The sequence below is a fragment of the Dendropsophus ebraccatus genome, chromosome 3 (assembly GCF_027789765.1).
Source record: "Dendropsophus ebraccatus isolate aDenEbr1 chromosome 3, aDenEbr1.pat, whole genome shotgun sequence".
Lineage (NCBI taxonomy): Eukaryota > Metazoa > Chordata > Amphibia > Anura > Hylidae > Dendropsophus > Dendropsophus ebraccatus.
In genome coordinates, this window is record NC_091456.1 from 40,203,010 (window position 1) to 40,218,140 (window position 15,131).

General features: G+C 39.7%; 1 protein-coding gene across 1 annotated transcript; it reads left to right on the top strand.

The window, feature by feature from the left end:
• Positions 1 to 815: 815 nt before the first annotated feature.
• Positions 816 to 13,179, top strand: LOC138786446 (olfactory receptor 8A1-like). The gene is made up of 4 exons (XM_069963433.1): positions 816 to 872; positions 1,696 to 1,836; positions 2,156 to 2,221; positions 12,190 to 13,179. The coding sequence occupies exons 1-4, from the start codon at positions 816 to 818 to the stop codon at positions 13,177 to 13,179; spliced, it is 1,254 nt and encodes a 417-aa protein (XP_069819534.1).
• The last annotated feature ends 1,952 nt before the right edge of the window (positions 13,180 to 15,131 follow it).

The following is a 15,131-nucleotide window of genomic DNA, read 5'->3' on the forward strand; positions in this document are numbered from 1 at the left end:
CCACTGGTCAGAACCTCTGTGATCCTACTATCATTGGTATGTGTCTTAGGCGCTGCCTTCACCTTTGCCACCTCTGTAACACACTCACAACTCCTCATCACTATGCTTGTCTTAAGCACTCATGTTGTCTTTTCAGAGACTTTACTTGTAAATGACTGAGAACATGCCAATAAGTCCATAATGGCTGCTTCTTCTGAATCACCATGCCTCCTCTGTCTTACTGATGCTGCTGCTGCTACTACCACAAGGCACACTGCTGTTGCTACTACTCAGACTAAGAATAATCATATGACTGCTGGTATTTGTACTGGGCTTGGGCTTGTGGCTGCTGCCCATGGTGCTGCCAGAGGAAATGTCTGGTGTGTTCTTTCCTTTACCCCTATCTTTTTCCAACTTTTCTTTAACCAAACATTTTTATTTAATATTTGAAAAAATGAACACCCTTGTTTTTAAAGATTTTTAGTATAAATTTGCACTAAAGTCAGACACCACCAAGGTTTTCATATTTTACTCACCTATTCAAGTAAGACTAATAAAACAGATACACTAAAATTTCCAGGTAAACAACTACAGTATGTGGAAGGGTAGACATTTTCTACCAATTCCTGTGGCACTAACAAAAAAAAACCCTTTCCCTTGACACAAAAGATGCAGCAGTACAGCTTCTCTGCAGTATGCAGTGCTACCTGTACACTTGGAAGAGACCATATCGGAACAGTTCATTTTATATAGACTAAATGGACTGTCCCCGTGCTATAAAATGGCTGTTGCAGCTGTAGTTTGTAACAAAACAACGTTTACCAAGTTAGGTTCGCATGACTTACTTTACTGAAAGAGTAGTAGATGCTTGGAGTAAATTTCCAGCAAACGTGGTAGGTAAATCTACAATAACTTAATTTAACCCCTTCAGGATCCAGAACGTAACTGTACGCCCTGGGTTGGGTAAGCGGGGTCAGAAGGGGGTTGCACGGCAAATAATTTTTTTTCTGGTTCCACAGCATATTCTATGGAAAAATTAGGTCTGCCATTGCAAAGTACAAATAGTGGTGCAAATATAAGGGCTCATGTGGTTCTGTAGGTAAAAAGCGAAAACTAGCCCAGTCCTGAAGGGCTGATGTTAACTGGAATTTAGAATATATTTAACACATCCATGAAAGACCAGTAATTCTTACATGCAATTTTTTTTTATTAATAATTAAATAAACAAACAAAATTTCATATTCAGAACGCTTAAAGCAAATTTTACTCATTTTGGCACTTTTGGTCTAATGCTTGTATAGATTCTTTGTAGATGGTTTCTATACTACCATATTTTCCGGTATATAAGACGACTTTTTAACCTCAAAAAATCTCAGAAGTTGGGGGTTGTCGGATATGGTCGCCCGGTATGGTCGCTCCATATGGTGGGGGGCTAAAAAATGGCCACATCCCCACCGTGTGGGGTGACCACTGTAAAAAAAAAACTGTTAACTCATCTGGGGCCCATTCCCGGCCTCTGCACGTCTTTTGTCCCGTTCCCGGCACAGTTAGTTTGATGTACACCGACTGCTCCGGTGATACCCGAAGCTCTTCCGAGCAGCCAAGCGTCTCATTGGAGAAGCTCTGAGAAGCTCAGCTGCCGGGAGAGCTTCGGAAGAATGACAGAGGCTTCGGGTACTTCCGGAGCCTTTTGAAGCCTCTGTCATTCTTCCGAAGCTCTCCTGGCAGCAGAGCGTCTCCGATGAGACGCTCGACTGCTCGGGAGAGCTTGGGGAATCCCGGCGTAGTCAGTGTACGTCACACTGCCTGCGTCGGCAATGGGACAGGAGGCGCGTGGAGGCCTGGAACGGGCCCCAGGTGAGTTAACTGTTTGTTTGTTTTTTTATTTAGCTGCAGTTAACTGCGGTCAGACAGGGGTTAACATTTTCCGGTGTAAAAGGAGAACCCCTGACAATCTTCTTAAAAGTCAGGGGTCATCTTATATGTCCAGTTGCCTTATACGCCAGAAAATACGGTACATAAAATATCATTATGTGCAAAAAATAATGGCACTGCATGAACGATTTCTTTTCATTGCTGCATGAAAATCACGATTTCGGAGAGTATAAACAAGAGGATTAATTAATGGAATTACAACTGCGTAAAGTATAGACGCAACCTTGCCTACATTTAACAGAGATTTTGTGGAGGATTGGATATACATAAAGATAATGGTTCCATAGAAGGTCAATACAACAGTCAGGTGAGACAAACAAGTTGAAAAAGCTTTGCTTCTACTTAACTGAGAAGGCAAGCAATAAACTACTCTGATAATTTTTACATAGGAAATACTGGTTAGAAGCAAGGAATATAGTATGATGATCCAAGCAAAGGCATAGTAGATGAGGTCTGTAGGTGATGTGTGATTGCAGGAGATATTTAACAGTGGTATGAAGTCACAAAAGAAGTGGTCAATGATTCTTGGACTACAAAACAAGAGTCTTGAACTTGGAATGACCAATAAAAGACTGCTTAAAAATCCACAAATCCATGACCACAAGGCCATCTGCTGACATAGTTTGATTGTCATAAGGGTGGTATAACGTAGTGGGTGGCATATAGCCAGATACCTATCATATGCCATTACAGAAAGGAAAAAAAGCTCAGTGAACGCTAAGGCATAGAAAAAGAAGACCTGGGCAATGCAGCTGTTGTAAAAAATCATGTTGTTGTCAGTCCAAAAGTCCACCAGCATTTTGGGCACCATAGAGGTAGTATATGAGATCTCAAGGAACGAGAAATGGGATAAGAATATATACATAGGAATTTTCTTAAGAATACGATCCAGGGTCACAATCCCAACAATAAGCATATTTGCAAAAATAGTCAAAAGATAGAAGGCTAAGAATATTCCGAAGAATAATATCTGCATATGCCTACTGCTGGGAAATCCCAAGAGTATGAACATTCCAGCTTCACTTTGATTTATGAATTTCATTCTTCCTGTTGGATTATACCTGAGGGGGGATGAAAATATACACGCATGTCAGCACAATACAGACAATATGTAAGCAAGTAGCAAAAAAGTTGCATTAACGTAGTTGTTCAGGCAAAATTTAAAAAAATTGCAGAACAGTTGGTATAAAAAAATAAACAAGTTATACATACCTGTCCAGGTCCCCCGGCAGCAACCCCGCCAATGCTTCCTGTTCTCCTTCTGTCTCCTCTATCACCCAGTTTCTGTGACATAATGTCATTGCAAGAACTACCTGCTCAGCCAATCAGTGGCTTCAGCAGTGTCCTACTTGAGTGGGCAGTTGATATGGTTAAGTGAAGTCAAAGAGAGCGAGAGACAGATGAGACCAATTAAGGGCACTAAAAGTGGCAGCTGCAGGGTTTTAGGACAGGTGTGTATAACCTATTTAATACGCGTATACTATTCTCTGCTGTCCTGCAAATTTTTTAATTTTTCCCAGACAACCCATTAAAACTCTATTCAATATGTTGATTATGGGAAAGAGTTTTCAGGTACTCCAACATTTATATGCTATGTGTATATTTAATTAGAGCCTGTCAGTAGATTTGGTGAGTATAAAATCTAGATAGACTCCTTCATTACAAAAAACGATGTTTAAGTGTGAAAAATGATGGCCTAGCCATAACATTTGCAACATTTGAAGTTTCATGCTGCCAGTGGTCTATACTACATGAATCTATTGAGAGAGAATAAATAACTTTTTATATAGGAGATTGCTGAGAATCTGTAAGGCTGCGTTCACACATACCTCGTTCACAGTTAAGAAAACCGCTGCAATATGTGGTACAGTTATGCCCTATGGCCTCTGCATTCGCACTGTGGATTTTCAATCTGTTGCGAGAGTGTAGCCCCTCTGCCTTATTAACTAATCAGCTGACCTTTAAAGAAGCTCATATATTACCTGACCGCACTTCGGCTTGCTTCTGCGGCTCCCGGGTCACTCAGCCAATCAGTGTGTTGTTCAATCGCAATGCAGTAATCATTGACCCGGGAGCCGGAAGAGCAAGCCGAAGTGCGGGCAGATAATGTATGAGCTTCATTAAAGGTCCGGCAGCTGATGAGTTAATAAAGCAGAGGGGCTACACTCTTGCAGCAGATTGAAAATCCACAAGACGAATGTAGAGGCCATAGGACATAACTGTACAGAATATTGCTATGGAACTTGCAGCGTGAAATCCGCTGCAAATGCGGTACATGTGAACGCAGCCTAGACAGGTAATATTTCAGTTGTAATACGCAGGATTTAGATTCAGTTTACAGATTCCTAACAAATATTATACTTTTTTTTACATTCAATTTCAAACAAAGAACAAAAATTTGTAGCTCTAGATTTATTACTATAAACATATTATTTATACATAAGCCTGTGTAATACATTTTATCTTGTCTATAATTTACTTAGATGTATATATATATATATATATATATATATATATATATATATTAATATATATATATAGATCCCTACAAATTTTAAAAGAGCTAGTGACATTTAAAGTTATTAAAAGGTTTGTGGATCTATTTCATGGGTAGTGCTATTGTGCTAGAGTCTATGGCAAAAGCAACAAAAAAAAAAAATCAGTAAGAGTTTTGCCCATCATTTATGTTTATTATTTTTCATCTTGACTTATAAATTTACACTATTAATGGTACATAATTGGGATAATATTATGTTGATTAAGTTAAATGCAAGTACAAGTTATATAATGAGCATAATATATTAGCAAATTTAAATTCATATAAAATGCCTTAAATGATTTTCTACCTTAGTCTGTAGAAGATCTCCTAGATCAAGTCTGTCCACTGTATCTGTGATCACACAACAACTGCAACAGCTGGAGATGTATCCACTGTGTAGAATATCCCTTTATATTTAATTTTCCATTCAGGTAACTGTTTAATGTAATCCCACCAGACAGGAAATTAAAATGTAAAATAAACACTGGGGGCCAGTTAACTATTTCCATATCAAACTTTAATTTACACAATATTGTATCAAATGTAGAATGGAATGGAAAAGGAAAGAAAAAAGTCTTAGAGACATATAATTCACTTTTAGACATGGTTCCACATTTAGTAGAGCTGTTATACCCCAATCTTGGCACAACAATTGGGGCACAACAAAGAGCAGGAAAATACTGTGGAAAGGCTGTGGCATGGTCAGAGAGCTGTGGTCTAAAATGACATACACCAAATGAATGCGGCAAAATTATGGTACATTACTCTTTACTAAACTAAGCCAACTAATAGTTGGTGTAAACAAAAACCTGGCCCTCCAATTATAGATCAGTCTACAGTCAGCTATATCAATCATCCTGAGCCACTGTGATAATTGGGGCATGTTTGAAGTCCGTCCATCTACATTTGGTCTGTTTTTTTTTTTATTCTGTTTTTATTATTTGCTTATTTTTTACGATAACACTTATGGCAGTCACTGAAGCTATTGACATCAAGTGTAGTTGACATGTAAATGCAGTCAGAGTGCACATACAAGTAGTATTACATAGACATATCTAAGTCATTTCCACTGAAATAAAATGAAATACGGGATAACTGGCGAAAGAAGAAGGGGTAGTTGAGGAAAAGGGAGCGCCAAGGAGGGGGAGGACAGGGAGACAACAGGCTAACAAAAAAGCTCAATGTTTAGAGGCGGAGAGCAAAAGGTGAGTAAATAATTGTCTTTCAATCACTTTTCTCCAAGGATCTGCCACCTTCCAACGTGAAAGGGTACCGGATGTGAAACACCAGACATCAACAATATCTAGCAAGCTAGGAAATACCTTTTTCCCCAGTGGTATTTAAAACGTAACCTTTATTAGAGCAATAAAATAGCAGTTATTTTACACCCCGTGAATTGTGCAATGTTAAAAGACTTGTGAAATGACAGCAGGGACACTCTCTATGACACTGGTGTTCTTGGTTCAGTAATGTACCATAAGTAGCATACATATAATGTACGTGTAGGCGTCAAGGCAGTGATGCATTACCGTCATGCATCAACTGCATCAGGACTGTATAGGGTCACCAGTCATACAGACTGTAGTTCCAGGGGGAGGTGCGAGCCCGCACGTACCCGTGGACAATACAGGATCAAGAGGTCTTACTCGGACACAGGGAAGGTACAGTCCGAGTCTACTGCTGTTCATAAAGTGGAAGCGGGGTGCCGGAGCATGCGGTACACGCCGGTATGGTAATGCTCGTGGCGCGGCCGAGACCGCTAGTCCAGGAGTCACAACCGGTAAACTGACGGGGTAGCGCTTGTAGGGCAAGCTATATTAAAGCTGTATTGCCCAAGAGCGATTTTTAGTATACGCACAGAGTTGCTCCCCAAGATACCCGCTCACGAGACAGTTCACAAGTGATCTAAAAATCCCATGCTATCTCTGACATGTTTCGTCAGCAACTGTGGGTTTTCTTGGGGAGCAACTCTGAGCGTATACTAAAAATCTTTCTTGGGCAATACAGCTGTAATATAGCTTGCCCTACCGCTTCAGTTTACCAGTTGTGACTCATGGACTAGAGGTCTCGGCCGCGCCACGGACACTACTATATCGGCATTTGCCACATGCTCTGGCACCCCGCTTCCACTTTTTGAACAGCAGTAGACTCGGACTGTACCTTCCCTGTGTCCAAGTAAGACCTCTCGATCAAGTATTGTCCACGAGTATGTGCGAGCTCACACCTCCCCCTGGAACTACGGTCTGTATGACTGGTGACCCTATACAGTCCTGATGCAGTTGATGCATGACGGTAATGTATCACTGCCTTGACGCCTACACGTACATTATATGCATGCTACTTATGGTGCATTACTGAACCAAGAACACCAGTGTCATAGAGAGTGTCCCTGCTGTCATTTCACAAGTTTTTTAACATTGCACAATTCACGGGGTGTAAAATAACTGCTATTTTATTAATCTAATAAATTACGTTTTAAATACCACTTGGGATCCAGGTATTTCCTAGCTTGCTAGATATTGTTGATCTCATCCGATCATTACCTCCCAGAAGGTCATAGGGTGACTGTATGCACAGATGTGAAACAACACTCGTCAACTCATAGTAGTTTGTTTTCACAGTCGCTCTTTTAGGAGTAGGTCTAAAATGGAGTCTAAGTTATTAACACGAGGCAAATATGGGGAGAGACAGCTAAGAGGAAGATGGGGAGGGAATAGTTGGATAGTGTACCTAAGAATGGAGGGGGAGGAGGAAGGGGAATGCTGAGGCTTAAAGTGGATCCTCTTATACTCATCTGAGTCTTTGAAAGCAAACCACTGTTTGAAAGCAAACCACCAGCAGCCGGGGTATCTGTCCCTGTGGTGAAGTGAGTCTGATAGGAGTTCCTCTATGCGCCAAATGGGATTCATTTCCTGAAACCACTTTGCTAGAGTAGGAGGAGAATTACATTTCCACTTCTGCCAAATTATTGTACGTGCGGCCAACAATAGGAAACTGGTTGAGGAGCAATTCACTTTCCTAAAAAGTCCAGGGATTGCAGATAGTAAGGTGAGGGTATGGAGTTTTGTAGGTTGAGGCCGGTTATTTTATTAAAAAGGTTGGAGAAGGAGGCATCTCCATTAAATGTGGGACATTGTGCCTCTTACAGTTACACTGGGACAGATGGATACATTTTCATCAAAAGAGCAGATACCTCGTACCATTGTAAAATTACTTTAAAATAAGTTTTTTGAAGCCTTGTAAAAGAGAGAGGACTTAAAAAACATATGTCACTTATCCTCTGGCCCATCTCCTTTTCACAGCTGTGTATGAAGAAGGCATAGAGTGACACAGTGAGTCTAACAGGGGAACATATGATGTGGAGATGGATTTAAGTGTTGTTAATAAGGCAGCGCAGAGGGCTTCAAAGGGAAGAGAATCTTTTTTCAGTTAATAGTTAATGGCGGCAGCAAGCAGGTGAGTACGGGGGGGCGAAAATCTGCGGGGGCTGCCCGGGTGATCGCTAGATCGTCTGGGCAGCCTGTAGCAGATAGCATCGGTCTGCTGCCGCCGATCCTTATCCACTGAGTGATGGCAGCAGATCATTGCTATATTAGCCGTTTATCTTTTAACATGTTGAAAGACAAATGACTGCAACAATCATTATCTTCTATTACACAAGACGATTATTGGTCGTAACGGCCGAATACGGGCGATAATAGTTCTGTGTGATAGCGCCTTAAGGAAGTCACAATACGGTGGTCAGCATGGAAAAGAGTTTAATCGTAGATGAGCATGAAAAAATATTTGCGAACGATTAACAATGATTTTATAGTCAGCTCAAAGGATGCGATCAAAGACACATGAACAAATTTTCGTTAGTCGTTTTAAAGTTGCCTGCATGCACATGGAAAGATTATCTCTTAACCTCAAACAATAGAACAATTTTTTGCATTATAATTTTTTCCATGTAATAGGGCTCTAAGTCAGTCAGGCTTCTCGCTACGCTTCTGATCCTGCAGCTCTGGGGGCCTATTTAACCCCTTCAAGACCGAGGTCATTTGTGCCAGGATGTCCGGGCCAAATTAATGCAATGTTTCTCCCCACCTTCTAGGAGCCATAGCACTTTTATTTTTCCACCTACAGGGCTGGTTGGGGTGTAATTTTTTGTGCCATGATCTCTAGTTTGTATTAATATCATATTGGTAATATTGTGATCGGACAATTACGCACACTACGATATATAATATATTTGGGTTTTTTTCTAACTATTTTTATTTTTATAATGGGCAAGGAGGTATTTTAAACTTTTATTGGGGGTTATAAGGGTCTTTTTATTACTTTTAAAAACTTTTTTACAACACTTTTTTAAACACTTTTTTTCCACTTTAAAACATGCAATCAATAGATTGCATATACTGATCTATGCTATGCCATAGCATAGCATAGATCAGTCTTATCGGCGATCTATGCATAACGCCTGCCTGAGAGAAGACTCTATGCACAGATCGTCGAACCGACAGGAAGGAGGTAAGAGGCTTACTCACGCCCGTCGGTACCTGTGATCGGATCCCAATCACTCAGAGACAGGAGCTTCTCCTGTCACTGAGTACGTTAAACGCTGCGATCGCTATAGATCGTGGCGTTTAAGGGGTTAAAAAAAGGCAGCTGCAGGATCGTAGCTGCCTCTCATTATCCTCGGCTCCCCGGACACTGATGTGTGCCGGACCGCTCTCACTGCAGCGGTCCCGTACACATCTACAGCACCTTCAGTCAGGAACGTGCATAAACATTCCTGCTGCACTTGGTATGTGCAGCAGGAACTTATATCTACGTATTGCTGACGTGAAGGGGTTAACTTTTTATTTAACCCTCTCTAGGATGTACCTGTCTGTCCTGTCAGCAGGAAGGGGGTATACAAAGAAATCAGAATCACTGAGCCAGTTACCCACTTACACATTTTAACACAGTCCAATTATCCTCATTTGCTGTTCCAACCTTTTATGCGACATAGTATCAAATATTTTGAGATATTTAACCCCTTGCTATGGGCAGGGAAGGGGGTGGTTATAGACAGAAGCGGTCACTTACCTCCCCGGTTCCAGCGCCGGGTCTCGGATCGCACCACCCTGTACACCCGTCCTGCTGCTGCTTCCTAGTGTGAGCTGCGGCATGAGACGTGACATCTCAAGGTAGCTCAGCCATTCAGCAGCCGTAGCAGAGTCCCACCTTGGCCATAGCTAACCACCCCCTCCCTGAGTACTTTTTTAAATATATACAATAAAACAACTTACCCTGGTTGCGACCCATTACCTGAAAGTTAAAGTTGAATTATTGTCCTTGATCCAAATGCAAGTCCCCAGCACTGCGCCCAAGACTGTACACCTACTAAGCCATTTTGCAAAAAGCAAGGCCTCAAAAAGCACCCTAAAAGGCGACAAAAAAAATACAAAACCACAACCAAACTAAGGAAATAGAGTGGTAGTGTTTCTGGAAGAAAGTAGCCATGTTTTTGTAAGCCTGGATAATCCCTTTAACCTTTACATGACCAAAGGTTATTGATGCACGGATGTCCAGGTTTACATTCAAACAGTGTCGCTCCTGGCCTTTTAAGAGCCATCTTTTTTTCTTTCTTTTTTTTCTGCGCCATGATCTATGCTTTTTATTTGTACCACATTGGTATAATTTTAATTGCTGATGTTTTTCCCCTCTTTTTATGTAGATGTTCACCGCCGAGAACAATATTGCTATATTTTTAATGGATTATTTTTTTCATACTTCTATTCGTGCAATGGGAAAGGGGATGATTTAAACATTTATTGGGGGAGGATTTTTTATATTTTTCAAAACTTTTTTATGTACAGTATATATGCAGTCATATATATCAGATCAATATACTGATCGATGCTATGCTATTGTATACCCCCTCACCTGCATCAGCCGTCGCAGGCCCACTCATCGTTTTAGTGGCAGGACACCACTAAATAGACTGCTGGAGCTGAAAATTTAAAATTAAAACCAACAGCATACATAAGGCAAGCATTAACTATATATTTGCTGGGATTTTTCTTAAGTCATGAAAGGTTTACTTTAACAGACCACAGGTTTTTAACAGAAACCCTGGTATAGTTATCAGCAATAGGCTACAAAGTTTTGATTTTGGCTTAGCTTGTTTTTCTCCTTTTTTTCTTTTGCTTTTGTCTAAGGGATTTTAAAGCCACTGGGATCTGCACTGATCCGTATGGCTAAAAGTTTTAGTTGAGCTGTGTTAAATAAAAATCAGCTTATATATAAATATAGAACATTAGTATTTCACATTTAGCTGATGAAGGATTAAAAGGAAAGGTATTTGTTTTGTGTTGACTTACACATGGTGTATATGGCTTTTATTCATATACAATTGTTCTTTTTATACCTGTGACATCATTCTTTGTTTTTGAGAACTCATGCAAAAAAAGCATTTTTTTTCCCAAAATTTTTTTACATCACTGTTTTGGATAATATTTTATTATAATAAGCAAAAAAAATGTAGCCTGGCTCTGTCAATATTCCAGTCAGTTTTTCCCCATTTTTTTTCCAGTAAATGCATTTGATTATCAGCATAAGTCTTATGGAATCAAACACAACTTTTCAACATTTTTTTTCTTTTTGTGCAAAAAACTGTGTAAAATGGCGCTATACATATAAACGCATTAAATAAATTAAATTGATCTGAACCTGAGCAACAGGAATGACCAGAAACCCTGTTAACATCTCTGCACTGCATCCATGAACTGTATTGAACTGAATACAATTGGCTAAATGAACCGTTCCTTTTCATACAATGTCAAAACTTGGATGTATATTTAGCATGTGTCCAATTTCTATTAGTAGAGCTTTAGTAGAAAATCACCTTAGTTATCAGTTAGTGACATCTTTAGTAGGGATCTGTTCACAAAGAGTAAAATTGTCGGACTTTAACAAAATTCAATGTTTCAATGGAACAGGTCGCGTGCCTCCACTTTGGCGGCTCTCCGCTCAAAGATTTAACATGTTGATTTTTTGAGTGAAGAGTGGCAGAAGTGGAGGCGGGGTGCGCCCAGATCAGAACTCAGCAGCGGTAAAGATCATCCAGGATGATCTTTTCTGAGAATGGCTGTTCCGTGACCCGGCCGGGTCACAAAACGGCCGGTTTCATACTACGTGTGACCAAAGCCTAGTACTGTAAAATGTGGGTAAATAGAAAAATTACGGAGTTAGTTCATCCACAGTTTTAGAAAAATCGCCATACCAATCATTGTGACAATTATTCTCAGATAGCAACTTTTATATTTCATGTTTATGGTTTTGACAATAGCATTAGCATTTTATTATTACTAAACTTTTGAATAATGACTATTGAACATCCTATTTTTTGACAGCTGGTGGTTTTATGGACTTAAACGGCCTTCTTTTTGCTGGTGTGTGAACATAACGTTAAAGCTACCAACCAAACCTAAAAAAGGGGAACGGTAGAAAACATTTTATATTGTGTGTAGCAAGGAATTTGGTTGCAGGCGCACACTGATACACCTGCATCCGAATTCAGCTGCAGTGAAGATCATCCGACCGGTATTGCAGTACTGGCCAAAATGATCTTCTCTGACCCAGCCAGATCACTGAATGGCCGGTGTTTAACAACGTGGGAACATGGCCTTACTATATAACCTGTTTATTTTTTACTAATAGACACTACCTGTTACATGTACCATTTCCATCATTTTCTATTCCTTTTATAGAACTTCACCAATATTAAACCATTAATCCTTTTTCTAGATAAATCCTCTACCAAGAAGACATATGATATGTTCAATCATTCCAGACCCCCTCTTGAATTTCTTCTTAGTAACATCTGTGATGTGCCAGCACTTCAGATACCATTGTTTGTATTGTTTTTAAACATCTATCTCCTCACCATGTTGGGAAACTGGGTCGTTATTTTAATTATATATATGTGCCCGACTTTCCACACCCCAATGTACTTTTTTATCGGGAATCTGGGAATTTTAGATGCCATTTATATTTCTACAACTGTTCCTAAAATGTTAACCAACTATTTTAAAGAAAGAAAAAGCATTTCCTATGTTGGATGTGTGACACAGCTATATGTGTATCTGGTAATGGCAGCCACTGAATCAACATTGCTTTCCACCATGGCTTATGACCGATATGTGGCCATTTGTCATCCCTTGGAGTATCATGTCATCATGAACAAGAAGTTTTGTTTACAGCTGGCAACAACCTCATGGACTATTGGGATATTTTATTCCCTCATCCACACTGGGGTCACATTTAGATTAAATTTCTGTAAATCCATTCAAATAGACCATTTTTTTTGTGACATTCCACCACTCCTGAAGATTTCTTGTTCCAGTACATTCTTGAATGAAATAGTTGTTTATGTAGTTGGTGGATTGTTGGTCTTAATTTGTTTCCCATTAATTATTATTTCATATATCTTCATTGTTAAAACTGTCATTAACATCTCTACTGCTAAAGGTCGGATAAAAACATGTTCTACTTGCATATCCCACTTTGTATCTGTCAGCTTGTTCTATGTTAGTGGAAGCTTTGCCTATTTTCATCCAATATCCCCCTCATCATTTAGTCAATACAAGGTCAATGCCTTATTTTATACTATATTACCACCATTGCTAAATCCATTAATCTATAGTTTAAGGAACAAAGAACTAAATAAGGCTTTTAAAAAAATACTTAAGAAAATATGAAATTTGCAAATTCTTTCTCCCGACTCTTTACATATGTAGATGACCGGGGAAATTGGTAAAATGGACTTTGGATCATGTAGCCATCATCCCTCCTCCATCCCTTATCTTTATCATACACTTCTTTTCTCTTTTTTTTTTTTCTTCTTCCTGAAAAGGAGTCAGAAGGGGTGTTAAAAAATCTTGGCTGTGATCTAGCCTGAGATGGAGCACATTGAATATGGAGATGTATATACTTGCAGCTCTGACCTTAGTTAGCATGAAGGAGGAAAGCTGTAAAAATAAATTAACAACTTTTTTAAATTTCCCATAATTAAAATATACCAAATCATGAGCATAATAAAAACAAGTGAGTTGGCTCTCAATGTTTCTCTGAAGTATTTAATACTAAATGACTGGACAAAAAATTGTATACAAACTTTATCATTACTATATAATACACAATGTAATATAGGAGTTACATAGTATATGCACAATGAATTGACAACCACAAAATATAAATTTTGCAGTACTCATAGCTGTCACTTTGCGGGCTTAATAGCATTCTTCACTGTACTGGGGCAGGATGGAGAACTGGTTTCATGTACAGCCTTGCATGTGTCTGTTGGAATACTCTTACCTTGCAACTAGAGATGAGCAAAGCAAGATTTGCTGCCAATCGCGCTGTCAATTTGTTTAGTTTTGTGGAGCGATTTGTTACCAAAATTCACAAAACATGGCAGCCAATATGGTGGCCACACATGTTAACATACAGTACTGTCTTTTGGCAGGAGCAAGTGATCATCCATAATCACTTGCACCCCGTCCAATCACCTGCAAGCCCCACTGTGATGTTAGCACCTCCCCCTCCCCTCTATATAAGATGATTCGCTTCCTAGAGACGGCCACTCTACTGTAAGTGTAGTGGAGAGTACCAATCACTGGTTGTTGTTTTTGTGCATTATACTAAGTAACTGGGCTCTGGCTAGCTTAGTACCAATTCACTGGGTGCTGACAGGGCATTATACCAAGTCACTGGGTGAGCATTATACCAAGTCACTGGGTGCTTGCTGGACATTATACCAAGTCACTGGGTGCTGGCTGGGCATTATACCAAGTCACTGGGTGCTGGCTGGGCATTATACCAATTCTCTGGGCTAGCATTATGTAAAGCCACTGGGCGCTGGTTGGGCACTATACCAAGTCACTGAGAGCTGATGTGGCAATATACCAATTCTCTGGGTGGGCATTATACCAAATCCCTAGGTGCTGGCTATGCATTATACCAAATCCCTAGTCACTGGGTGCTGGCTATGCATTATATCAAGTCACTGGGTGTTGCAAAAATATTTCCTATTATCACTCAGTGGGTGCTGTGAATTCAGTGTCCATTCAAACTAGTCTTTGGGTATGGTGCTTGAAGTTAACTGCTCAATGGAGTTAAAAAAAAAAATACTAAAAACCCATTCAAATCCCCATCAAACCTATTCAACCCCTTCATCAAACCAATTTGGTTAGATCCATGGCCTGTTCCATCTAGAGAGTCATCAGTAGTGGTACTATGGCCCATGTAAATACCTTATTTGGTTCCCTTTTAATTTATTTAGCTTCCTCAACCATTCACATGTGAATGCACACTAAATCATGCAAGGTAAGTTGCCTTTCAGCAACAAATTGCTGCTGGTAGTAGCTTTATAAGGTTTTTCTATCACAGTTAAAGGGCATCATCTTCCGTGATATATATCCCATGACAAAACAATTCTTTAGCATTTTACCACTCAAAAACCACAAGAGCTATAAAAAAAACCTTGTCCAATAAGTACCCTTTGTTGAACCATTGTGCAATACATCTAACTATGGTAATTTTGTAAAAATTCCAAGAACAGTTATCAGCCAGTCACCATGTGTGTCCATAAAAATGGAACATGAATGCTACTATTCCTATTTGTGATGAGTTGCTTGGTGCACTTTTTGGA

Excerpts from the sequence above, each read along its gene's own strand:
- LOC138786446 (XM_069963433.1), top strand. The coding sequence starts at position 816 with ATGACTTACTTTACTGAAAGAGTAGTAGATGCTTGGAGTAAATTTCCA. Across the intron at positions 1,837-2,155 it reads AGGCCTGGAACGGGCCCCAG|AGATTTTGTGGAGGATTGGA; the intron begins GTGAGTTAACTG and ends TACATTTAACAG. Across the intron at positions 2,222-12,189 it reads AAGGTCAATACAACAGTCAG|AACTTCACCAATATTAAACC; the intron begins GTGAGACAAACA and ends TTCCTTTTATAG.